The sequence below is a fragment of the Indicator indicator genome, chromosome 34 (assembly GCF_027791375.1).
Source record: "Indicator indicator isolate 239-I01 chromosome 34, UM_Iind_1.1, whole genome shotgun sequence".
Taxonomy (NCBI): Eukaryota; Metazoa; Chordata; class Aves; order Piciformes; family Indicatoridae; genus Indicator; species Indicator indicator.
This window is the reverse complement of record NC_072043.1, coordinates 4,352,126-4,379,703: the sequence shown is the minus strand read 5'-3', so window position 1 is coordinate 4,379,703 and position 27,578 is coordinate 4,352,126. Positions and strand designations below refer to the sequence as shown.

General features: G+C 44.7%; 1 protein-coding gene across 1 annotated transcript in view; it reads right to left on the bottom strand.

Annotated features, from left to right (window-relative positions):
* Positions 1 to 24,438, bottom strand: part of BARX2 (BARX homeobox 2) — a 30,885-nt gene extending 6,447 nt beyond the window's left edge. The window contains exon 1 of the mRNA XM_054395615.1: positions 24,270 to 24,438. Coding sequence (XP_054251590.1) covers positions 24,270 to 24,438 — 169 coding nt within the window. The remainder of the gene's footprint in view (positions 1 to 24,269) is intronic.
* Positions 24,439 to 27,578: the final 3,140 nt, after the last annotated feature.

The following is a 27,578-nucleotide window of genomic DNA, read 5'->3' as shown; positions in this document are numbered from 1 at the left end:
AGGCAAACTCAGCTAATTCTGTTTTGGAAAGAAAGAAAAAGGAAGGAAAGATTTATGGATCAGCTCCTCTTGGCAGGTCAGCCCTGCTTGGAGGCAGAATGAAGTCTCACTCAGAATGGGCTGCAGTGAAAGGTAAATAAAGCAAGTAAATGAACTTACGACTCGGGGAGTGCTATAAATCTGCTGTCTGTTGAGTGTCAAAACAAAAGGGGACCAAGAAGGAGCTGAGTTCACTCAGGTAAGAGCTCATATGGTAAAGGAGCAGGCAGTCTACTGAAAGGAAGCAGCAGGCTCTGAGTGAAGTACAGAAGGCAATAAAGCAAGGAGATGTGGTTGAACCACACAGCTTGGTTAGTGGGGACAGTGATCCATCTGCTTTTCCTCCAACAGATCCCCAAAAGTTAAGATTTCCCAGCCCTGCTCTTCCCAGCTGGATCTTACCAAAGCCAGAGCTAAGCGTGGACCTGGAACAATCCAGAAACTCAATATGGGCCAGGAAACAAATGTTTCAAGACAAACAGCCAAATGCCCACTGGATGTTCTCTCAGGTCAGGGTCATTGCTAGAGCCAGCTGAAGGCTCACTAGGACCTAACACAACTCTTCACCAAGGGCTAAGAGTCCTTCTGCTTGGCCGTCTCAGCCAAAACACACCACATGGACCTGCAGCATCTCTCTTGTCTACCAGAAACCCCACTGAGGGGAGCAAAGCAATTCTTGCTCATCTACGAGCCCTGTTTCATAGGATCATAGGGCATTAGGGGTTGGAAGGGACCTTTGAAGATCAGAGTCAAACCCCCCTGCCAGAGCAGGACCATAGGATCTAGCGGAGGTTGCACAGGAACACATCCAGATGGGTCTTGAAAGTCTCCAGAGTAGGAGACTCCACAACCTTTCTGGGCAGCCTGTTCCAGTGCTCTGTGACCCTCACAGTGAAGAAGTTCCTCCTCATGTTGAGGTGGAACCTCCTGTGCTGGAGTTTCTATCCACTACCCCTTGTCCTGTCACAGGGTGCAATGGAGAAGAGCCTTTCCTAGACACAAGACCGTTTCACCTTTCCTAGACATGAGACCAGTTTCCTTTCTGCTCAATCCCCCCCTGCCCTTTTTTTTTTTTTTGAGGGAATGGGTTTTCAGCTAAGTCAGCTGCAAACAAAACCTGCAAATACTAACTCTAACAATAATGAATGTAAGATGTTGCAGCTAGAAGGTGCTTCTCCTCAAAGCATCTCTCATCACACTGTCCACCTACCCAGGGGTGAGCAGAACTGGACCCAAGCCATGGGGCACTCAGAGCTATGGTTGAGTTTAATCCAACTTCAAAGCCAGAAGTGGAATTTCCTCAGTGCTTGGAGCTCTAAGATCCAAGATTTTTTTTTTCCCATTTCAAGCCTGTTCCCATGAGCAATTTATCACCATCATGTTTCAGTATCACTTCTGCATAATAACAGTAATTAATAAGTTTGAATGCATCTGAGGCACGCGTGCCAGAGGCACAAAAACTGAGCACAAAGATAATTAATCCTTACTTAATCATGACATTTGATATGTATATTGGGCTTTTTTACACGTTTAAGGCACCATACACACAGTAAGTAATTGGCCTTCAACAAGTGATGAGCCTGAGCACCTCCTTGAATGAGAATTTGTCTCCTTCCCTTCTGCCACAGGCAGGGCTGGATGTGGGGCAATTATCCATCTAATAAACACGATTCAGAAATTCACCTACAGCAGCAGTGTCTCCAGGGATGTCAGAGCCCTGAAGGATGGCACCAAGGTTCTTCTGGCAGGGTTGGTAATTGTAACAAGCTGGCTTTGTTTGAGGGCCATAGTGGTGGGGGAGGAGACTGGAATGTACATTGAACCTGGAGTGGAAAGAGCTGGTGGTGCTCCTGACCTGGGGCTAGTCACTCTGTCAGGGTTTCCTGTTGTCACAGGAAAGCTGCTGAATTTCTTCTCAAGGAGCAAGCACCACCTGGGTGCTAGAGGCTGCCCTCCTTGCACACAGCAGCCTTTCTTCTATACTGTCTGTCAAACTGGGGAGTGTGCCAGGACCTTGTCAGATCCTCAGTGAAGAAGAAAATTTATATAGTATAAAGAGGAATTTTTTTTTTTTAAAGCAGCATTTGAAGAATCTCTTTGGCCAGCACTCAAGAAATCCTTTGCAGCAAATTTAACAGGACTCTGGCTTCATCAGTGGAGAACAAATTAGAAGAACTCTGCTGTTTTGAATAGTTCTGCTCCACATCTTCTAAGGGCAACCTGCCTTCTGGAAGAGACACCTCTGACTCAAATCCACACTCTTCAGGCAAACCAAGCATGGCTCAGAGAGGTCCTGCTCTTTGTCTGAGGCTACAGAAGAGTGACTGTCTGAAATTCCTCATCTTCAGCAGATGATCCCTTGAAACCCTACTCAGTGGGAAAGGAGGTGCTGTGAGCCCAGGCAGACCCATCCCAGTATCTCCTGTTAGGCTGTATGGGCCCAAGGCCATCAGGACTGCAAACTGCTCCAAGTGGATGGTGGGTTTGGACATCAATCTCCATTCCAGGCCACGTTTGGACTCTGAGGGAGTTTTAAGACCAGGCCACATTAGTCCCAGAGAAATAAACATGAGCATAAATAAACATCTCCATGAAGGACAGGGCTCCGGCAGTGCAGGAAGATTCCTGGATGGGAGCCACCAGCTCAGTTACCCTATAGGCATCAAGGGACAATTGGGCTCTGTGAAGCCAACATCATTTTAACATAGTTCAGAAGAGAGAGCTTCAAACACTTCGGCCAAGTATCTCCTCCATTACTGAGGATAAGACTTGACTTTAAGAACTCATCACTTTTTGGACCCAGATTTAGCAAGCAAAGCAGCCAAGAGCTTACAGAATGGAATGGATTGCCAGGCAGGCTCCAGGCTTCTCTGCTGGGGGTGGAGGAGAAACACTGCACCAAGACAACACAACTCTCAGGGTGTCTAAGCTTAGGCTGCAACAAGTTTCTGTCTTTACTGCTGACAGCCAGATCCCCATCTTGGGATGCTGAGGAGAAATGCAGGAAGCCAAATCCAATCCTCTGGCTGGCTGGTGTCACTGGTCAGGGAGCAAGACTTGGCCTTAGATCATGAAATGGATCATCAGAGCTGAGAGGGTTTAATGGAAGGATAAGTCACGTTCTGTTCTTCACACTGCTCCCTAAGCATCTCTGACTGGCCACTGTCCAAGATATGAGCCTGGAAGGACTTTGGACTGACACATTATGACCATTCTCAGCTCCTTACACGTTTGATAAATAAATCTGCCTTCTCTCAAGGCTTCCCAGTTTCTGTCCCAGTTCAAACACATAATGCCATGCATGCATAAATCAACCAGCCCTGTACTTCCTGCTCTGTTAATTATTATCTCAACATCCCTAAGCAAACACTGGCCTTGGACAGCTGACTAGCTGTGCACACAAAAGCACTCTTCAGGTTTCTCAAGCCCACCCTTGTGTGAGTTCCAGCAAAAAGCTTGCCATAAATACCACTACCTCTTCCTGCTCCCAGCCCCTAAAACACTCTGGTGAGTGACACACGGGAAGCAAGAGAGCTCAATTGTTTCTCAACACCAGGCTGTGTACATTTTGCCTGATGGATCTTTGGGAAAATGCTGTTTTTAATTCTTGGGAAACTAGTAGATCAGTTTTTGAAACACACAGACCCTCTCCTATTTTCCTCTATGCTGAAAAGAAAGGAGGACTTCAGCAAAGACTAGCCTTAAACTGAAAGAGACCTGACACATCTGGGCAAGGATTTTGACACTTAAAATTTGGTTTGAAGGTACCTCAATGATCCTCTACTTCCTGCCATGGGCAGGGATGTCTCTCAACTAGACTTCACTACCCAAGGCCTCATCCAACCTGGCCTTGCACACCCCCAGGGAGGAGGCATCCACAACCACCCTGGACTGCCTGTTTCAGTGTCTCACCACCCTTGTACTGAAGGACATTTTCCTAAGATCCACTCAAACCCTACTCTCACTCAGCTTCATACCATTCCCCCTTGGCCTGTCTCTAGACATCCTCATGAAAAGTCCCTCTGCAGCCTTCCTGTGGGATCCCTTCAGCTATTGGAAGGCAGCTCTAAGGTCCCCCCAGAGTCTTCTCTTCTCCAGGCTGAACACTCCCAGCTCCCTCAGCCTGTCCTCACAGCAGAGCTGCTCCAGCCCTGGGATCATCTTTGTGGCCTCCTCTGGACTCACTCCAACAGCTCTGTGTCCTTCTCCTGCTGGGGACACCAGAACTGGATGCAGGTTGCTTTATTCATAATCTTGGCCCCATCAGGACATGTTTAGCTGACAGGCTGGTCTCTCTGAGCTGCATCTATAATTCTTTGATCTTGCATCTGCCCTAAGAGAGAAAACTCATCCTTGTTTCCTCTGTGGACAAAAATAAACTCTGTGGAGGATTTGGCTGAACAGCTGCACAAACAATGCAATTCAGAAGGATGCAAATGATACACCAGCAGGTTTTGTTCACAGCCTCTCCATCCTTTGTCTTTGCCAATTAGATCTGCAATCTTAAGCCAGCTCTGCTGGCTGGGTAAGGAGGACTGACATGCCCAGGGAACAAAGCACAACACACATCCCAGCATTATTCTAGAAAGCTGGAACCCTATTAGCAGAATCTAGAGCACCTTGGAAAACCTAATCTTTTGGGGTGAATAAGCATAAGAAGCTTAAGAACTCCTGGAACAGGTCCAGAGGAGACCTGCGTTCCAGCTTGTACCCTTTGTACCACCAAAAGGAGCCTGACACCTTCATCTTGACACACCTCTCAGATATTTATAGCCATTGATAAGCCTCAGCCTTCTCCTCTCAAGACTAAACAGCCACAGGTCCCTCAGCCTTCCTTCACAGGAAAGATCATCACCTTCATAGTTCTCCACTGGACGCTCTCCAGTAGATTCCTGTCTCTCTCGGACTGAATCTTCAGCTGTACAAGGTGCCCAATCCCCAGCACCCAAAGCAGTCTGATTTATAGTAGCTGAGACCCAGCCCATCCATTTCAGGGTGGGTGGTGGTTTTGTTTTTTACCAGCTAAAGCACAAACCAAGTTTCACTCCTATTGAAATTCTCCTAATCTCAAAAATCAAGTTGAAAAATGTCTTGAGGATGGGCAGTCTCGAAATGGACACACCCAGAAGAAGTACTTCTAGGACAAAAATGTCAGCCTCAAAAGCTGCAAAGCACTTGGGAGGGTTATGTTTCAGAAAAGCCATGGCAAGGTTTTTCCCAGCTACCAGGCTGCCTGTACCACAGAACTGGTAAAAGGATAAGCCAGAAATTCCAGTTGGTGAGCTCTAGCTGTCCTCATCTCTAACCCTCACTCATGTCAGACATCAGCATGCTGGGTTTTTTTTTTTCTGTTCTGATAGGACATCAGCCAAGGAAACACTGTTTTCATGTCCCCAGATGAGACTGAGGGTGGAGATGAGCTCTAATTAATCATAAGAGGTTGATTAAGGTTTCTACAGTGCTTAAGTTCTGCTCGTTGCCATTGTGAATCAGTGCCTTTGTGGACAGAAATGTTAGAAGGATGCCTGCTTTGACAGCTCCAGTCTAGAACTACAAACCTGCCTCTAGATTGAGGGTTCCAGATGGGAGAACATCCTCACCCTAGAGTTTGGAGGACTGTGAGTCGAAGCTTTGGTTAGCACCTATCTCTGGTTGACATCAACACCTCCGATTCTCCTCCAGCACCTGTCACCCAGGAATGCAGCATCCAAGTGCTCCACAGGTACATCTGTGAGTTGCTAATCTCATTTACATAGCAATCCTTAAAGTCAATACACAAAACCAACAATGCAGTCCTTTCTTCTCTCCACCTGTGTGGGTGTGCAGTTCCCGCTAGCATTAGACACAGCTCCAGCTCATCCTCGTTTCCACTGACTTCATTCTCACCTGCCCCGTAAAGGACCAAAAGAACAAAGTTCTGTTCACTTCAGATGCAGATTTTGGGGCAAGAGGATGAGAGAGGTGATCAGAGGATGATCAGAGGGCTGGAGCATCTCTCTTATGAGAGGAGACAGAGAGTTGGGGCTGTTCAGTCTGGAGAAGAGAAGGCTCCGAGGTGACCTTCTTGTGGCCTTCCAGTGTCTGCAGGGGGCTAAAAGAAAGCTGGGGAGGGACTTTTTAGGATCTCAGGTAATGACAGGACCAGGGGGAATGGAACAAAGCTGGAAGTGGGGAGATTCAGGCTGGACATAAGGAAGAAGTTCTTCCCCATGAGAGTGGTGAGAGCCTGGAATGGGATGCCCAGGGAGGTGGTTGAGGCTCCATCCCTGGAGGTGTTTGCAGCCAGGCTGGATGAGGCTCTGGCCAGCCTGATCTAGTGTGAGGTGTCCCTGGCCATGGCAGGGGGGTTGGAACTGGCTGAGCCTTGTGGTCCCTTCCAACCCTGACTGATTCTATGATTCTCTCCCCCTCTACTCTGTTCTTGTGAGACCCTACCTGGAGTGCTGCATCCAGTTATAGTGCCTCCAGCACAACAAAGACATTGAACTGCTGGAGTGGGTCAGAAGGCCATGAAGAGGATCAGAGGGCTGGAGAACCTCCCCTGGAGGAACAGGCTGAGAGAGTTGGGGTTGTTCAGTCTGGAGAAGAGAAGACTCCCAGGAGACCTTAGAGCAGCCTCCCAGTACCTGAAGGGGGCTACAGGAAAGCTGGGCAGGGACTTTTACAAGGGCTGGGAGGACAAGAAGGGATGGAGTGAATCTGGAAGAGGGGAGATTTAGACTGGAGATTAGGAAGAAATTCTTGACAGTGAGGGTGGGGAGACACTGGAACAGGTTGCCCAGGGAGATCATTGACACCCTCTTCCTGGAGGTGTTCAAGGCCAGGTTGGATGAGGCCTTGAGCAACCTGGGCTAGGGGTAAGCGTCCCTGCCCATGGCAGGGGGGGGTTGCAACTAGATGATCTTGAAGGTCCCTTCCAAGCCAAACCACTCTATGAATCTGTGAGGTGTAGCATTTCCAACCCTGCCACTGCCTTAAGCACAACTGCATGCAGGCCTTTGGATCCCACTGGATTCCTGTTCTCCCTACATGCCAAATTAAGATGAGAATCATAGAATCAACAAGGTTGGAAAAGACCTCAGAGATCATCAAGACCAACCTATCACCCAGCACCTCATGACTAACTAAACCATGGCCACATCCAACCCTTTTTTGAACACCTCCAGGGACGGTGACTCCACCACCTCCCTGGGCAGCACATTCCAATGGCAGATCACTCCGTGAAGAATTTTCTCCTCACCTCAAGCCTAAACTTCCCCTGGCACAGTTTGAGACTGTGTCCTCTTGTTCTGATGCTGGGTGCCTGGGAGAAGAGAAAATCCCCACCTGGCTACAACCTCCTTTCAGGTAGTTGTGGAGAGCAATAAGGTCACCCCTGAGCCTCTTCTTCCCCAGCTCCCTCAGCCTCTCCTCATAGGGCTTGTGCTCAAGACATCTCCACAGCCTTGTTGCCCTTCTCTGGGCACGTTCAAGTATCTCAATACCCTTCTTAAATGGAGGAGCCCAGAACTGGACACGGTACTCAAGGTGTGACCTAACCAGAGCTGAGAACACCTACCACAGAAGGAAAAGGACTCCAACAGAAGCCACAAGGGGAGGCAGAGGTGTTACTATCTGACACGAATTGATTGCATGAGCACTGCATTGAGACCTCTCTTTTGTGTCACAGCATTACGAAATCCCTTGATGTGCCATTAATATATATGTTAATATTGAAGCAATCCATGCATCCTGTTATTGTGCAACCAGCAATGTTTCCATGGGAGCTCCTCCAACAGCTTTTTTTGTCCTCCTCTTTCCCTAATATCACCATTACCAGATTCCTTTATGTGACACTTGGGATGAAGCTCAGATCTGGTGTTTCCATGCTGTCCCTGCAGACAGCACGAAAGTCTCTTTACATTGCCAGTGTGGGCATTAAGCTTTGAAATGGGGGGGTCCAGAGAAATTGGGCAATAATTGGCATTTACTGCTCTATGATGACAAACCACCAGCACTACCAATCCATCAAGCTGAATTGGTTTGCTTTGCTCAGCAGTGGCGTAATCGTTCTGAGAGATCTTGAGCCTGTAATTTATGTTTGGTGAACCACATGAAAAAGTGTTTCAGTTCTAACAGCTTTTTAAAAATCATAGAATAGAATCATAGAATCATTATTGAATACTTGGGGTTGGAAGGGACTTCTAAAGGTCATCTAGTCCAACCCCCGTGCAGTGAGCAGGGAAAATCCTACTCATCTCTTTCAGTACTGATGTCTTGTTTCCATCCCAGAACTGCTGGGAAGCCAGATCCACGTTCTTTTAGTTTATGCAGAAACTTTTCTTGATGTAGAGGTTTATGTAGGTGGTAGATGTTCCATCCCTGGAACCATTCCAGGTCAGGTTGGTTAGGGCTCTGAGCAATCTGCTTTAATTGCAGATGTCCCTGCTGACTGTGGGGCAGTTGGACCAGGTGACCTTGACAGGTCCCTTCCAACCTTAACTACTCAATAACACTGAAGCTGGGGTTGTTCGACCTGGAGAAAAAAAGACTCTGTGGGGATCTTAGAGCTGCCTTCCAGTACCTGAAGGGATCCCACAGGAAGGCTGCAAATGGACTTTTCATAAGAGTGCCTAGTGACAGGACAAGGGGGAATGGATTGAAGCTAGGGGAGAGTAGGGTTAGACTGGATCTTAGGAAGAAGTTCTTCAGTACAAGGGTGGTGAGATACTGGAACATGTTGCCCACGAAGGTTGTGGATGCCCCCTCCATGCAGATTTTTCAAGGCCAGATTGGATGAGGCCTTGAGCAACCAAGTTTTAGTTGAGAGGCATCTCTGCTCATGGCAGGGAGGTTGGAGTAGATGATCTCTGAGGTCCCTTGCAACCTAAGCCATTCTATGATCCAAGAGGCAACCCCCCGCTCTCATCACTAACTATTTTCCCCTTTTTATTGAGAATAAAACATACTCCCACCAAGATATTAACATCTCATTTCTAGTACTGCTTGGGTGAGGAGACCAAATAAAAATAAATAGCTTCTCCAATAAGACACATCATCCATCATCAGCATGTAAAACACAGTCATTAATCACAGCACCAACCTACTTATTACGGGTATTCAAGCACTGGCAATACAAGTGCTTATAAAACAGGGGCTCCTTTCATAATTCCCTGCCCTTGTCTCTCAATAGTTTAGAGGATTAACCCTTTTACAACGAGGGATGGGCAAACTGGTTTTGCCTAATTCCAAACCAACTTGACGTCATGGGTTCGAAAGTTCGACTTGAACTCGAAGCAGTTTGTGCTGAGGGGAGACAGAGGGAGCTTGAGGGGAGAGGAATGGAAGAAAGACAGAGAAAGAGTAAATCAAACATAGCAGGGCATGGACAGAAGGAAAAAAAGTCCAGCAAAGGGTCAAAGGATGGACAAAAATTGCTAATTATAGAGTTATTAAAGAATTGGGGCTCTTCAGCCTGGAGAAGAGAAGGCTCTGGGGAGACCTTAGAGCAGCATTTCAGTATCTGAAGGGGAACTATAAGGAAGAGACCCTAACAGCAACTAACCCTAACCTGTGGGGTTAGGGCCTGTGGGATAGGATGAGGAGCTATGGCTTGAAACTGGAGCAGGGTAGATGTAGTTTGAACATCAGGAGGAACTTCTGCACAGTGGTAAAATCCTGTAACAAGTTGCCCAGGGATGTGGTTAGGCCCCATCCCTAGGGACATACAAAGTCAGACTCAGATCTGATCTAGTTGGAGGTATTCCTGCTGACTGCAAGGGGGTTGGACAAGATGTCCTCTGAGGGTCCCTCCTAACCTGATGCAATCTATGAATCTGTGTAAAGTTGAAACCCCTAAACCCCAAGAAACACAGTTCTGCCTCAGTGTGATTTGTGGGGAAGTCTCCTCCCTCCTACAGACTTCTCTGTGGTGGGAAAAATAATACAGATTTTACTTGTCCTTAATGAACCCTTCTGAAGACCAGAGTTAAACATACAATCCCCTCTGGCATGTTACTCTGGGCTTCTCCTGCATTGCTTGGTGAAGGATTGTACAATCCTCTGCCCAAGTGTGTGCTGAGCCTCTGTGTTCCTTTAGCTAATGGGAAAGATGAGGCAGGCAGCATCTAACTGGCTCCACATCACACAGTGAGTCAGGGATAACACTGAGTAGAGATGGCTAAACCCAGCGTCCCCTGCAAAACCTCTGCTATTCCATGGGCTCTGCACATCAACTCCACTCAGTTATCCCTGTTCCCACCAGCAACATGTCCCAAACTGCCAGCTAAGCGAGTGCTCAGCAGAAAACGTTCGGGTATTTGCAGTCTGATGCAATTCCTTTTCTTTTTCCTACACACCCAAAACTTCTATTGACTTCAAGGAGTAAATAAGTGGGAACAGGGAGGAAATCAAGAGGTACAGAGAAAAGCACTATTTGTACAAATCTGAAGCATTCAAAGAGTTAAATTAGAGTTCAGAATACATATTTACTATGACAAATACTCTTTATTGATTGTTGTGAAAAATGAGCTGAATGAAGAGAATTCTTGTGGAGAGAAACTAGAAGAGGTATGTGGTTGAGTTTTCTCACAAGGAGCAAGCGGGCCCCCAGCTTATAACCAGAGGCAAAACAACTTTTCAAACACTTAAATTACCTTTGCCATTAACTGGACAAACATTTCCAATGTTGGGATCAATTGGCTTTGGGGAAAACAAACATTTTGGAGAAGGCAAATGAAGAGTCCACCACATTAAGCCACACTAAAGCTGCACCCCAGGTACTGGAAATGAACACTTCAGTTTCTTCTGAATGGATTTTTTTTTTTTTTGTGAATTAACAAAGCAGCAACAGGCAGCAGCAGCCATTCTACTAGAACTTCCTTCACCTGTTAGAAATACTCAGGTTTCAGGGTACAGTGGGCTATGAGCTGGTAAACAGCAAGAAGAAACCCTGGTAGAGGTGCTCAGAAGTTCAGCACCAATATAAAAAACCAGGATTTCCCCCACCAGGATATTTCCCCTTAAGGGAAAGTTTCACTCCAGCTGAAGCTGCCATGAAGGCACCAAAACGAGCGAAGTGCTTTCAGTATCCTTCAGTGTCCAAAAGGATTTTCTATCCTATAATTTACTACAGGAAAGTACCAGGCAAATATTCAGAGAGAGAATTACAATAAGCAGCTCAAACCATAACCAATGCTTTTGCTTTTGGATAGGCAATGCCAAAGTGAAGCTCACTGGTGAGCTGAGTCAAACGAATCACGCCTAGGCTGTACCAAGCAGTGGCTGTGAGTAGATTAGCACCAATGCTCTGGTTTTAAACAGCTGTCAACCAATTTTAATATATTTTTACAGGTTGTAACATGACTAATTGTGCTGATTTTGAGGAAGGAGAAATAAGGCATCACCAAAAATCAGGATCTTTAAAGAACAAAGCCACTGCTTGTCAGCTTTAGCCATCATGGTAATGCCTTTCTTTACTGATGGGGATGAAGATGGGCAGCATTTTTGCTCTGTATGTGCCACAGAAAATCCTGCCTCAATTTTTATCTTGCTTGTATTCCTTTTTCCTGACTAGCACTGCTGGATGGATATCACTTCTCTGAAGAACAGAGATGTTTATTTCGTAGTAGCAAGCTCTTTAGCAAGTGTTAATGGAAGCTATTCATAGAAAAGGACACAAAAAAGGCCAAATCACCATGAAAACTGTGACAGCACAAACGAAAAGGAAATCATTTGCCAAACAGCATTTGCCAGACTAAAAACCAAGTCCTTTAGGCAGCTAAACAGCTCTGAAGCCACTCCAACACTGCCCGTGCTAGCTGTGCATGCCATCAGATCAATCTTTTTCATTTCCACTCACGCCCCATTTTCTGTCCTTTCCCTGCTCTGCACACATCCAGCTCCTCCATCCACCACAAAGCCCTTTCAGAGCCATGCCCTGTCCCTGCTTAAAGCAAGGATCAACCTCTGTCTTTCATTTTAAACACAGCTGCTTAGGGAGCCAGAAAACAAACCCAGACCAACTTCAATCCCTGCAGAAGTCCTTTCAGTACTTGGCAATGACCAGGAGATCAGCTGTCTGCAGGGACAAATTTAGTTCACTGGGAGGGACAGGAATGACCCCACTTAACAGTTCTTCCCTGTGGTAGACACAGCTTGCAACCTCCCAAGCTTCTGATGGATCTTTAGGGATAACACTCGGGATGTGGTGCTAAAACCTCCTGAGACAGCCTACACCATCAGACCAGTGCAAGCTGGGAAACCCTAAACTTGCTCTGAGCTGCTCCAAACAGCAGGAGATGCCTTGACCCTGCTGGAAGAGGGACAGTGAGGTGAAATTCTGAGGACAGAATGAACAGAATCAGTCTTGAATGTATAAAAATTGTCTTAAAGCAGGTTGTGAATCACGTTTTAAAGCTCATCTGCTTGATCTTCTGAACACACCTCCATATGCTGTTAAAACTTGGACATATTTATAACCCCCCTTTTTTTAATCATGCAAATTATTGCGTTTTTAATAATATTTTAGATGCTGCCCTTTGTTCAATTGAGGCAAAGCCCAACGCCCATAACCATCACATCTTTGAGATGAGCTCAGGCAAAGTTTCAGGTTTCTGAGCTGCTACTCAGACAAACTCTTTAAATCCTGACAATTAGACTGATTTCTACCCCCTCTTTTCATCCTACCACCTCTTTTCAGCAATCTCTGCTGTCTCTCCTCATGTCATCACCAGCCAGCTAGTCACTGGTGGACAGAAATACCTCGGCAGTATCAATTGCTGTGACATCTCTTCACAACAGGCAGGTGCCACCAGCCTCTTCAGAGGCCTCTTGTCTCTCAGCCATGAGAGAAGGGGTTCATCAGAGCTCTACAATTAAACACTCTCAGGCTGGGATTTCATAGAATCCTAGAATTTCCTAAATGCTTTTGGTTTAATGTAATTTAAGTCACCTACTACCTTATAATAAAGTGCTTTTCAATGTTTACAGTGAAGGCATAATTGAATTTGACTCATTTTGGCCCCGCTCCAACTCCCATTTAATTGACTTCAGTGGGAGGTGCATTGGGCTCGAAGTAATTTTAACTAAAGTAATCCATCAGTTGTTCCTCACCCACCTCACACTGCTTCCCATCGTTGTGATTGCTCTGTAATTTAGTGAAACAAGGTGAAACCAACCCATCTACCTCCTGGCACAGCTTCCTACTACCAATTTCACTACTGTCCACCAACCCAAACCAAATCTGCTTCGGGAAAGCAAAAGAGCAGCCAGCAGAGATCCAAACTGCCTCGTGCTGCCTTCTGCTGTTACAGAAACCTTCAAATATCAGCTCCTCCACTCTTCAGTCACCACAGGAACAAAAAGAACTGTTAGCAAAGCTGTCAAGAGGAGGTTTGGAACAAAACAGACAGAAGGGTGAAGAGAAATGTATTCACAAACTCACGCCAAAAAAAAAAAACCCCACCACATTTGCTTCAGCTTTGTCACCATGATATTGTACCAATTATGTTACTCCTTTCTATTTCAGGGGACTTGCATTTTTCCTCTCTGAGCCACGTGAAAAAAGCAAAGCCCTCAGCCCTCCTAAAGACCTCTCCTGTTATGCAACTGCATGTAGGTACAGCAAGTACCTACCAAACAGAAAGTATCACCACTAACACTGCTTCAAAAGAAGACAGGTTTATCTGTCAGAGTACCCTCTTTAGCTAACCTCAGACATCACACACATTTCTTTGGCTTGTAGAAAGTAAAGGAGATGCTGTTTTGAAGGCTTCAACCCTTCTCCCCTTACACAACAGTGGTTTGGGGTGTAATGGACAAGCGTAGGCAGCTGTACACTAGATGTGGCAAGAGGGACTTCAGGGTTACTTCTGGAGATCAGAGAGTGGTTTGGGTTGGCAGGGACCTTAAAGATCATCCAGTTCCAACCCCCCTGCCATGGGCAGGGACACCTTCCACCAGCCCAGGTTGCTCAAAGCCTCATCCAACCTGGCCCTGAACACCTCCAGGGAGGGGGCATCCATAACCTCCCTGGGCAACCTGTTCCAGCGTCTCACCACCCTCACTGTAAAGAATTTCTTCCTAACCTCCAGTCTAAAACTTAAAACCAGATGAAGGCCAGCCTCTAAGCTGAAATTCTAATTAAAAATGAATTTGCATCAGGAGGCAAACCAGCCTTTAACTATCCTGACGTGCAAGATAATCATTAGGAGAACGGCCAAAGCCAAACAGTGAGCCAAGTGTTTAAAGAAGACACTGAAAACTCTTGTTTAGAAGAAAAAAAAAATCCACCAAATGAGTAAGATTATCCAAGTGACAGCGCAAATAAAGCTTCCAATTCAAATCCTTCCTTGCATGAGTAGTCCTAGTAAAGTTAGCCAACTAGCTACAGGAATAAAAACCACTGGCATGCTACAGAATTGACAAGATAAGACCTGAACACTCACAGCCAAACACATTGTAAGGTCATTGTAAGGTTGTTGCTCCGAAGCTTACAGAGATTAAAAAAAAAAAAAAAAAAAGCATATGTCTTCATGAATTTTCTGTCATCACATTCTCAAAGGCAGGTTTATTTCTGTTGCATAGGAAGTTCAGGAAAACTGTTTCCCTCCTTCCCTCAAAAAAAAAAAAAAGTGATTTCTCCCCCCCCCCCTTTATTTTTAATGGGAAAAAAATTAAGACCAAAGCATAGATTTTTTTTTTTTTTTTGTCTAGGAGCTGCTAAGGGTAACATTCTTTCAAGTTTTATGTTTCAGATGGAACTCAAAATATTCTGGAAAGAAATAGTGCCAAAAGCTGAGTTTTCTAAATGTCTTGTACAGGAAAAAAAAAAAAAAAAAGTCTATTTTCCCCCACTCATGTATGCCAGGATGCTCTTCTAGAAAATGTCTTCTTGGTTTTATTGAAATTTTTTTTTTTTTTTACTCAACTATATATATATTTACACTCTACAAAAGTGCAACTATGAAGAGGTGTGCACAGCCCAGGCAAAACCCAAAATTAATTAGGGCCTTCTTGTGTGGTTTGTTTTTTTTTTTTTTTTTAATAAAGATGAGATGCCTTTCTGTGTGCTACACTTCAGAGGGATTTACAGAGTCAGCTAAGTGGTGTTGACCCCATGAACACTGCCATCCTCCTGAACTCTCACCACATAGCTAGGGGCTGAATCAGCCTTTAGCATGCTCACAGCACATGTTCCACCAGCATCACCCAGACCCTGATGGGTTTGTTCCCTCTGGGAGGCAGGGTGTGTTCAGAGGATGTGAGAGAAGCTGCAGGTCTGTACCATCATGTGCAACACCAGGGTGTGCTAACCAGAGTCAAAAAGACTCAACTACAGCTCCACACCTGGGAAGGTGGAAGATCTTCCAGAAAAGGGCTGTCCTTCACTCTTCCCTGTAAGTCATTTCTCAGCACCAAGCACCCCAACACCTGTCCAAAACATCAGCAACTGATAACTTGGTGTTCTTCCAAGCTGTGTTCTGACCCAGGCGAATGAGGAAGATGCCAAGAATCAGTCAAAATAAAAAGGTACATGAGGGAAAGATGGAAACTAGTAAGTAATTACAGCATTAGCCAGGTCCTAACATCATCTCTTTCTACATTTTAAAAGGTATCATGAAGATGTAGCTTTGGGAATTTCACATCACTCACAAGGGCTAGGAGGCTCTCAGCTAGACTCTCCCAGATTGCCAGGAACACAAAAAAATAACCTGGGAAATTGCAAGGGGGGAAATCCATCTCCAAGATTTCCCTGGACAGTAATATTAATGTGAACTCACAATTTACAGCTAAGCTACTCTGAAACCATCTCATCTGCATGTTGCAATGCTGGGCTCCACTCCCTGCAAGCAGCAGCATACGCAGGACATCTACTGCTCAGCTCCCATTAGCTTGTACTTGTGATCCTGATTTTTGTCTTGCTTTACACAAATACAGCCACGATAACAAACCAAGGTCCTAAACCTTTCATGGAATTATGATTTCCTAGCAAATGAAGCTTGTGTTCAAGTGTTCTGACTTCAGCAGTCCAGCTGGAGCAATTCTGAAATAGAACTGACTGAAAACGTTTGGTTGCAACTTCCTTTCATCCAAAAAGCAAGGGGAAAAAAGACAGACAATTTGCAACAGGGAAACTATTGCTTTGCCAAATGTCTCATATAAAAAAGGAAAGTGTTTGGAAGCTTTGTTTCAGCCTTTAGAATATATATTTCCAGTATTTATTGCAGCTCAAGTAGTTTCTCCTGTTTGACTTCCTCTCACATACCACACTTATAAAACTTTTAACTTGCCAAACTAAATCTAAACCACTTTGCTTCACTCTCAACTGAAAAGGACAATTGATTGTTATTTCTTCCATCCACCAGCAAACCAAAACATCCCTTTTCCTGACCACTACTAACATTTTTGCTTTGCACTGAGGGCACAGAAATGACTTAGAGAGGCAGAGTTTCCTTTCAATCATCCCAACCTGTTTACAACACTCCCATCAGCACTAAATCCTTGCTGCAGGTGGATCAATGCTTCGATCAACACACTGCCAAGCAGATGATATAGCGAGCTGTCCTTCACCACGCTCTCAGCTGGAAATTAAAGGTACTGCTCAACACAAGTAAACAGAAGAAAAAAAAAAAAAAAAACAAGTAAGTTTCCTTAGCTACTGCTCTGCTCCCTGCAGCCTGCTGAGTTCACCAGGAGCTTCACATAACGCGTTGGCTCAAAGCGCTCTCGCTTATTTCCCCCACCTTCCCCAGCGAAGATTCCTGCCCATGCCCACGCCAGGCTGGTAATGAAGGCAACAATTCTGGGGGGACATTTATTCTACCAAACAAATCTGTCTTCTTTTTTTTTTTTTTTCCCCAAGTTGAATAAAAGCCCCTATAATAACGATGACAATTCGAGAGCGGTGGCAGCAGGTCTGTGCCGCACAGTCTCCAGATTGAGGATCCAAAAAGCACAGCATTTAAACCTAAAGCAGTGCTGAGATGGATTTCAGTGTGCTCCCTGCGAGCCATGAGGCTTTAGAAAATAAGGCAGAGGTGTCAATTTTCCCCATGGAATCCCACATTCATTAATACCTCCTATTATAACATTCCTCTGCAATGCTTATTCATGCTTAACCACAACCGCAGCGCTGATTACTTCCCACAGCAGGTTTTATTGCAGTCGTCCGGGTGTGATTTTCTGCCTTGTTCCACATAGTTTTGCCTTTCATTCATTCCTTTTATCCACTACTAACTGGATTGCAATACAGATGGCAAAATTAGGTCTCAATTCCAAATGTTTTAATAGCTGAAATGTCTTCAGAGCCAGATTTCCCTGCTCAGTCTAAGACTGGGGTTTCAAGTTCAGGTTCCGATCAGGCTTTGCTTCTGAAATACCACCTCTAATGTTGGATATGATCTGAAATACCTCCTCTAATATTGGGTATGATCTGAAATACCACCTCTAGTATTTTCTATGATTTGAAATACCCCCTCCAATATTGGCTATGATCCGACAGAGAAAACAGACAGCCATTTCTCTGAGCATCCAGCCCATTATTATTCCTCACAGGCCACTTTTGGGGCCTTTTCGAGCTAGGATTTCTGCTGAAGACATCAAACCATATGAAAACCAAAGCAGACAGCCTGAAAAACATGAAGATCTTGAGGATTAAATTTTGTGCCCAATCTTCAGCAGTTACAGATGAATCCACTGTTAAAATCTATTGTGTTTGTTCAAGCTGGACATGAGCATAGCCGCTGAGGGTGCTGATTACTACAGACTGATTTTTTTTTTTTTTCCTCGTAGGGCTTGTTTCAATATCTTTTTAGACTTATCAAGAATACTCCATGGCTTCCCTAATATTGGATCAGAGGAATTTACAGAAGCAATATTCTGTATTTTTCAGGATTAATAAAATCATAGAATCATAAAATAGACTCCCTTGGTCACTTCACCTTTACATTTTGCTCTTAAACCTTTTCATTTTATTGATCTTTATAAGCTAACCCCAACAAACACCAGGACTTTAAAAAAGATTTTATTTTTTGCTTCATATTTTTGCATATATAGTAAAAAAAGAAAACAACCAACAAAAAACACAACAAAAACCAAACCACAAATCCCAGTGATGTAGATTTTTCTTTGATGGACCTCATATATTGTTGAGAACCAGTCCCTGCTAGGCAAGCATTTTAGACATCTAAGTCTCCCAAGCACCCACCACACACAACAAACCCCAAACTCTTTCTGACACACAACTAGGATCCTGGGGATGGAATCCAAGCCCTGCTGAAGATAGAGAGCTGACAGGAGGCTGGGCACACTCAGGTTTGAGTTAGGCTGGTTGAAGGTATCCCCACAATTTTGTCTGAGCTTTATTGAAGGGGATTAATCCAGCTGTTATGTTTCAGATAACGCTCTTTGAGCGGAGGGCATCTCATTTTTCCCCATCACAGGACACAGACTGCATGGATTTGCCTTTTCCTTTCCCACAGTGCCCTGCTTTCCCCCAGGAACTCCGTAACAGTATCCGTGCCATTTAAAGGAAAAAGCTTCAGCAAGTATTTGAGCAAAAGAAACGGCTTCCACCCCAATTTTTAATGTCCCAGAGCAAATCCAAACCTTGCCTTTTTGAAGGGGCTCTCATTGTGAGGTCACAAGTAAAAACTACACTGGTTTAGGACACAATAAACCTATTTTCTGACCATGGATTCCTAAAAAGGCTGACAAGATTGACTAAGGAACAGAGAAACCAAGGCTCACACTTCATTGCAGAAGCAATGATTCCCCTCAAGCCTCGGTGGTTTGCTTGTATCACTTAGTTCAACCCAGAAAAAAAAAAATCAAATACAGCAAGAAAATGACATTTAAAACCCCAAGGTTTAGGGTAAGCAGTTCCTAGTCTCATCCTAAGGTAAAACAACAGAAAAGACAGGCAAAACTCTAAGAGAAAAATTCAAGCTTGGAACAATTCTACACTAGATACTACCTTTGAACCCCAAGTGCACATATATTACTTTCATCATCAAAAATACCCAAGCAAAAAGCCACCTAAACAAAACAACAAAAAAGTCCCAATAATAAATTGCAGGAAGCAAATCCTAATTACTGGTGTTCTTTAAAGTCAGCTTGTTCCACCGACTAGCAGAGTAGTGAAGTTAAAAAAGACATAAACAAGTGGAGAAAATGAAGGTTGTGGCCACTTGCAGAAGCTGTGGCACACATAGAGCAGCAGAATCCCCTTGAACACAACTCTCTTTATGTAAATATAAATATTTTTATATCAAAGTAGCTAATTCAGAAGATGAGGTCAGGCATCTTTGTGTCTGTAAAGCTATTTCCAAACCAAGTGTTGCTCGAATATTGTCCCACTCAAGATAGGCGCTAGTAAAAAACTTGGGGTAGAACAAAAATTGCACCGGTGGGATTTAAATCACAAATCACTAAGATGCATCCAAATTTGAGAGGGTTTTTTAAGGAGCTCAGGGATGGATCCTGGTGGACATGAACACACGGCATAGACAGCAAAGAATCTGTACTACCAACTTCACTGAAATAAGCTGAAGGCTAAAAACTCTCCCTGGCAGAGGCAATTGAATTCTTTTTACCCCAGCCACCTCAATTCATTTGGGTAGTTCAGCCGGGCCAATTAATGATTATTAATACCCAACATCACAAATGCCACTATCACCAGGGGTAACACAACTTTCCCACACACACCTCAGCCATGACCACCCTGGGCTTTTACTTTTTCAAGCCATTTTAGTTACTTGGCTAATTATGAAGCATTTCCAGTTTGACCTTGTAACACTGCATGTCCTTTGATTCTTTACCCTGCCCACAACTAGGAACATGGCAACTGGATTTTGAATGCATCGCTAAACCTGGATTTTCAAGACCTCAGGAAATGAGCTGGGATTGGTGCAAATTCACCTAAAAATATTTTTATATAAAACTTTTCATTTTCAAATTAAAAAAAAACCCAAAGTGATTCCTTCAGGACTCTGCTCAAAAAGCAACCTTCGGAATTCAGTGTAAGCACAGCGTATACCAACGCTGGCATCATTACTTCCAGAAATTAATTGGATATGACATAACATGAAAAACCAACGAAAAACAGAAATATCAGGAAACCAAATTGTGTTTTCACTAAGCCATCACAATCCACAACCTCATAAATCAAGGAGGCATTAACCAACATCTGAAGAGATTCCTGTTTTAATCTTTTTATCATGGCTCTGAACCCCGGCTAGCATTTTGTTACAGATCCGCTGTGAGTACAGCCCTGTGCATTTGGCTCAATAACTGCCACAACACCAAATTTTAAGCTGTTGATGGATTTTTTTTTTTAAACAAGGAAAATGCATTTTTCTTTCCACAGAACAATTTGTCTTGGGCTTGTTTGCAATGGGAATCTCCCTGGTGACATCGGGGTGCTTTGAATCCAAGCTTCTGAACGCTCCTTGCAACTAAAATGTCAGGTTTTGAGCTCACTACGCACAGGAAAAGTCCCAAACACTCCTTTCACCCCATCCCCCCTCCACTTGCCATATTTGTTTTGTCCCAATTCAGCTGCACACACTTAAATATTTAGCATTCAATCACAGCCAAAGTAAAAAACGTTTTCCTTTTGGTTACCGCCGTTTTTCAGCCCTCTTCACTCAGAGGATGTTGTTAAACACGCGCTGTGCAACGGCATCTTATACCTTTCAGCTCCAGATAAATTATAAAGGTCCATCAGGTTTCTCTGACTTCACCCCAGACGAAAGAACTATTAACTCTTTAGCCCATGAAAACTCTTAAGCCCATCAGGCTTCTCTGACTTCACCCCAGACGAAAGAACTATTCACTCTTTAGCCCATGAAAACGCCTACTCCCGACTTGAGATAAAGCCCTGCTGCTGAAGAGACCTTGGGCTGATGTAAGCAATTACTCATTGCTGTTCCAGACACTCCCCAGCCCCAGCTATGACTCTACTGGTGAGGCAAATTTCTATGATTTCGGTGAAGGCTCATTTTGTTAGACCACAAAGACTAAGTGCTCACTCCCTGAGTAACTCGTGAGACAAAAGGAAACTCAGGCAGCACAGTGCTGGATTTCGGCAGCCCCAAAGTAGTTTGGGGGTTAGTTTGTTCCTTGTTTGTTTGTTCCTTTTTTGTTTGTTTTTTTGTGTGTTTGTGTTTTGGTGGTTTGGTTAGTTTTTGTTTGTTTTAGCATAATACATGCAGGATTTAATTGGACCTATGAACATTAGAAGGCTGAACATTTGGAATTCTGTGCTTTCGTAGCTGGTTCCTTTATGGTTTTAATCTCTCTCGATATAACTCACTTCTTAATCACTACACTTCCATAAAACTTATCCCAAAAGCAGATATTCACAATCCACCCTGACACAGGGACAGGCCAGAGCTTGGGTTAGAAACACAGCCTTGAGGGCAAATTCATTAAAGATCCCAAGCACAAAGAGAAATAAAGCTTTAATTGAATGGTAACCACAAGAGTCATGTTAGCATCACTCAGAAACCACTGCTGAATCATTTGAGGATTATTAATGATTATTTAATGAATAAATTGCAGAGACAATATTTGCTATAGTGACACAGAACTACATATTAAAATTATATCTTGGGTTTTGTTTCCCCCCATGGGGTTAGGGAGAGTCAAAGCAGCTGCAGGGAAGCACCCACCTATCAAAACTACTGTTAGCCTAACGGTGACTTTCAAACCATGGGTTTTTTTGATGCTTCTGGCTGCTGCTAAATATTCAGATTAATATTCCTCTGACCTTTCTGTTCAATTTGTACAGAAAGAGAAATCTTTTTCCTCCTCCTGGCAGAGTGAGGTCTGTGTAACTTGTGTAAATCAGTGACTGACATGAGCAGAATTGGGCTCTCTCGCCACAACCACAAGCTGCCCCACACGGAATCCTTTGGGATACTCATGCCTATTTTGGCCAAGGCACTAAATTTCACTGTCTACGCAGTAGCAAGGGATCAGCCCTGAAAAATTCCCTTGTCAGCAGTATCTTGATTAACAACCAGATCTTCTGGTGCAAAAATATGTCAGCGATTAGTTAGAGAAGGCAAAGCGCGTCACGCACAAATCCGGCGGAAGAAATAAATGTTGAACGAGGATCACACTAATGATTCATCTAACTTCTTCCCTAAAAGCTGGCCATCACAGGGCTTATTTCTGATCACACCTCCCAATAACTACTGGATCTTTAATAATCAGTATTTACAAAATCAATACTGAGACTGGAGGAAGATTTAAGCTTGGAGCAAAGGTTTACTCTACTCATCAGATGCTTAGGCTGTCCCAGCAGCAAATCTACTAGCAGAGTCCACTAAGACATGAAAAGCTCCTTCTTAATTTATATTCAGCTGAGCAATAAAAAGCAAACCAAAATTACTCTATTCAGACTCTTAGGATACCCTAACAGCAAGTTTCCTACTAGCAGAGCTCCATAAGACCTGAAAAGCTCTTTCTTATTTATATTCAGCTAAGCAATAAAAACCAAACCAAAATAACAAACCCAAGCTAAAGCGCAGGCCTTCAATTATGAAACACAACATCATCCCAACTCAAAATCAACATTCCCAGGAAAGAGAAAGGAAAATTAGAATTTTATGACCTTGAAATCTATATTATTTTACTGGGAGTTAGTCCTTCAAAAATATTTTTCAATAGTTAAGGCTTTTTTGAAGACCGTGTTTTTAAGTTTCAATTTCCAAATTCCCTTAAGGTGTCCCCAGTGGAAGTGTGGCCTTCTGGGAAGAATATAAACCTGGGAAAATATATATTTGACCAGAAACAGAAGGATATTCTTGGTTTTTAAATCTAGAATGCATTACAAGACTTCTATTTTTACTTCTAATGTGGATTTTCAAAAGCTGGCATTAGACCAATCTGTTTGTGACATAACACCTATGGTCAGGACCCAATCGCTCATTTTGTGGTGTTAAAATCAGTGATATCCAACTACAACAGAGCCATTTGTGTGTGGGTTTGTGGTGTCCATGCCCACAAAACCATTAGAGGTATCTTCACATCACCTCTATTACAAAGAGCTTAATTCCTTGTAAAGAAAGAATTAATTTAGGGTAGGGGGGGAAACGATCTCTGCAGCAGTTTTTCTCTTTTTTTCCCATTTTTTCTATGAATTTCTTTCTAGTCTCACAGATAGCAATGACAAAAACACCAACCAGCATAAGATCAAGGTCACTTTCTAAAGGACCTGTGCCCCTGTTGACTCATCACTCACACAGATTATTTATTAGTGAACACCCTAAGAAAGATTAAGGCTGAACCCCACCACTTCAGACTCAGATCACCAACACTGCCCAGAAAACACAAGGACCAAAACACAAACCCTTCTGTTAGGTTTGGATGTGCAAACTTGAATTCACAGCTGGGATTTGGTTTTGGGGGAGCCTCCTTCACTTCGGAGAAAGACAGGAACAGAAGGAGCAAGCGCAAACCCTTCTGCTTTGGATGGGGCATAAAGAGTCAAGTTTGCAGCTGGTTTGGAGAAAATTACTTTGCTTCAGAAGAGGGGGAAATGCAGGTGTTTGCTGCCATGTAACACAAATACTTCTGCTGGGGATGGAGCATGAAAAATCAGGTTCGTGAGTGGGACTGGGTTTTGGGGAGCTTGCTTCACTTTGCAGGAGCAAGGTAACATAGGGTGCAAATGCAAATCCACTGGGGATGGGGCATGAAGAGCTGAGCTCACAGCCAGGACTGTGTTTTGGGGAATCCTCCATTACTTTGGAGGGGCAATGTAACAGAGCAAACAAACCCTTCTGTTAGGGACGGGAGCATGAACACCTGGGCTCTCGGCCAGGACTGAGTTTGTGAGAGTCTCCACTTTGGAGGAGCAAATTAATAGAGGGAGCAAATGCAAATCCCTCTGCTGGGGATGGAGATGTGAAAAATCGGGTTCATTGCCAGGACTGGGTTTGGGAGAGTAGCCTTTGCTTTGGAGGAGTGGGAAATGCAGGGGTTTGCTGCCAGGTGTCACAGGGAGCAGGCACAAACCCTTCTGAATGGGACGGGATGTAAAAACTCTGGTTCATGACTAGGATTGGGGTTTGGGGAGCTTCCTTTGCTTCAGAGGAGTGAGACAGCCGCGGGTTTCTGCAAGGTAAGCGAGGTTTGGATTGCAAACAGTGCCTCAAAGCATCCTCCGAGTCCCTGGAAGGGGGATTTAGCGCTGCCCCTTCCCTCAAGAGAGCCTCCCTCCTCCCCAGGGCTTCTCTTACCGGCACAGGAGTGCAGCGGCTTTGGCCTGACCAGGAGGGACGGACAGACGGAGTAGAGGGAAAGTTTCTCGAAGTAATCGCAGGTCTCCTTGGAGAGGATCTCGTCGATCATAAAGGTCTTGTAGCGCCTCCTGCTTGCCTTGGCCCGGGCCTGCGCCTGGCAGTGCATGGCCGGGCCTCCCGCCGGGCCTGCCAGAGCCGCGACCGCGGCCTGCCGTGCATGGGCGCCCGGCACCACCGAGCGCTGCCCCGGCCGCTGCCGCCTCCTCCCTTCTTCTGCTCCTCCTGCTGCCGGCTCGGCGCCCCGCTTCTGCCCCGCTATATAAACCTGCCGATAAGCATCTCTCGGCGGCCTTTTTAGGACGAGCCGGCTGTCAATCAGGGAGTCCGCTGCTCCCCGCCGAGCACCATTGTTACCCAGCGCCGGGCTGGGAGGATCCGCCGCTCCTCTCCCCTCCCTGCTCGCTATTTTAAGATACCGGGGTGTGTGCAGTTCTGCCTTTCTTGCCTTTTTTTTTTTTTTTTTTTTAAGTGCACAAACTGGAAAGGTTCCAGATTGGGGCTGGCTTTTTCCCTCCTTTTTCCTCTCGACTCCCCCCTCCTCCTTCCCTACCCTGTAATTAGTATTAAAATGACAAGTGGGAGAGAACCTCTTCCCCAGCTCTACAGCTTCTCCCCATCTATTCCTCAGCTAAAGTGCTGGAAAGCGGCGGAGGGGCCAAAAAAAAAAAGTACTATTTATAGGAGATTTGGTAGAGTTAGATGACGGTTGGACTCGATCTTAAAGGTCTTTTCCAACCCAAATGATTCTGTGGTTCTACAGCTGAAGCAAACGCTGCCTGCTCCGAAGCCACGTTCCCCATTCTCCAGACTGATGATTTACTTATTTCAGCTGGGGTTTGGTAAAGATGAGCTTTGAGCTCTTTTCTGCTAAGGACAGAGCCTGGGCAGCTCACCGGAGGTTTCCGTGGTCTGCCAGAGCTGCTTTTTCTCGCAGGCGAAGCCCTGAGTTGTTTCTCGCTGCTCTGTTGCCTCTCTGCGGTTGTTTCCCCGATTCGCAGGGAGGAAAATGCTTCCAAATGAGGATTTTTAGCCTGCTGAGAAATTAAGCCGTGCCTCTTTTGGAGGCAGAGGGGTGAGGACACCTTATTGAGGAGTATCAGGAGTCCTCCTCCCTCCTAACCTATCGCTGTCCGGTTTTCCCAGCCAGCTCCCAGCTACTTGTGTCCGCAAACTTTCATCGGATAAAGAGAGGCTCGCTACGGAGACGTGCCACCCCCAAACCCAATTATTTTCAGTCTTCATACAAGGATTTAAGTATAATCTGCAAAATATCATCGGCCACCCTTTAGTTTTCCTGCTCTGCTGATACAACGGGCAACGAACTTGTATTTTACTGAGAGAAAATTCAATGTTTCTGCAGAAAGCAACAAACACCTCTATCTCTCAAACGATTTGAGCAGCTCTTCTTTTTTTTCCCTTTTTTGGATGTTGATATGTATTATTCTAAGCACTCCAAAAATAATCTTTAAACTTTTTTTTTTTTCAGTCACAATTATAATTTAGCTTTAACATCAGACATACATTTGCTGGCTCAGGGAGCCCAAAACCCCCATAAAAACACACAAATGAAATAAATAAAGGAAATAAACTACTTTTGATACATCCTCTGGACTTTCGTCTTAAAAACTTGTTGTATGGGTTTAAACCCCACGGCACAGCAAATGAAATTAAAGCTAGAACAAGAGCTCTTTAACCCGCTGGAAGGACATTCTCATTCCAAATCAAGCAGGTTGGAAATGGTTTCATTTCATTTTGGAAAGCCAAAGCGATCTCACAAAGAGGAATTTAACTGGAATGGTAACAACAGCCACAGAGTTCAAGGATTATTTTTTTTCCCTCCCCTGATAACTCCTTTTAATTTACTTACACTGTTGCTTTAATTCCTAAACAAACTAGGGATATTTAAGGAGATTTGCTGCCTTCGTTCTGAATGTAGCTTTACTTTGATTCAGACAGAAAACATTTCTTTTTGGAGCACGCTTTCTTTGCTGCTTTGTTTCCAGACGTGATTTTGAGGAAACAAAATAATTACCAATCATTTTAACAATTAGTGCTTGCTTGCAAAGAATATTTCTGAAGCAACATCTCGAGCGAGCTGCTGATTTAAACCCTAAAGCAGCAGCAAACAGCGTTTTGCTCCACCATGAATGCTCGAGAGCTGGGCAGTAGCTGCAGCTCTCCCCTACCCCCCGACTCCAAACTCATTTTACATTTACTGGCTTTGCAAAACCTGACAAGATGCAGCAGAGGAATGTTTCTTAAATTGGGAGCACTGGAAATCAAGTTTTCCATGAGCACAATTAGATCCAGCCCAGGAATCAAGAGGGGAATTTAAACAACTTGCCTAACTCGCAGACGAGTGACTGCAAGACAGGAGTCTCTGCTTGTCTTTAGATGTTTCTTTCTCACAACTGAAGGGTTTGGTGTCCCAAGATGTGGAGGTGGCACCTCTGCCCATGCTCTACAAACACCAGTCGCCCCTCTCCAGAACTCAGGGAGATGAACTGGCAGGTGGGATTAGCCCGACACATCTCTAGAAACTCTTTCTTTCTTTCATTAATGAATTTAACCAAAGCGACAAAGTAGCCGGAGCAATGGGGTGGGTTATGTCGTATGAAACACACTCGGGCTGTCAATCAAAAAGGGGGTGCTTTGGTCAGGAATAATCAGGGGTTTTGTTTCCAAAATTAATGAAGTGGCTGGAATAGCAAACATCTGCCAAGGGGACTCAAAGCCCGAGCAGCTGTTGGAGCCCCCGGTACTCTTCCCATGCAGGACACAGCCTTGCTGAGAAGTGCTTCTCCCAAAGGTTTCTCTACTGGTTGAGAAATGGGGCCGGACGGGAGGGTGGAGAGCTAAAGGCATGTCAGGAAAGGTTTGGAGGGCAGAAGACTTGGATGCAGTTTGTGTGCCTCAGCCCAGCACCTGCACACCACAAATACAAGGCACAAACCAGCAAGTTAGCAGGATTTCTGCACATGCCCTTCTCCAAGAGGGAAGGGGGAATTAATCCAGAGGGCACAATCCTGTAATTCATGGACTGAGGCAAATTTGTCTGTAAAACCAGTGAGGAGGAAAAGAGTTTGTCAGTCAGCAACAGGCTGTTACTGGTGAAGAGCTGGGAGTTCACACTCCACCAGAGAACTGAAAGCAGATCCTCCAGGAGGACAGTTGTGTCCAGAGAAGATAATAGCAGGAGACCTTCTGAATGAGGCTTTCTGGTGACCACTTGGTTTAATCTGGAGA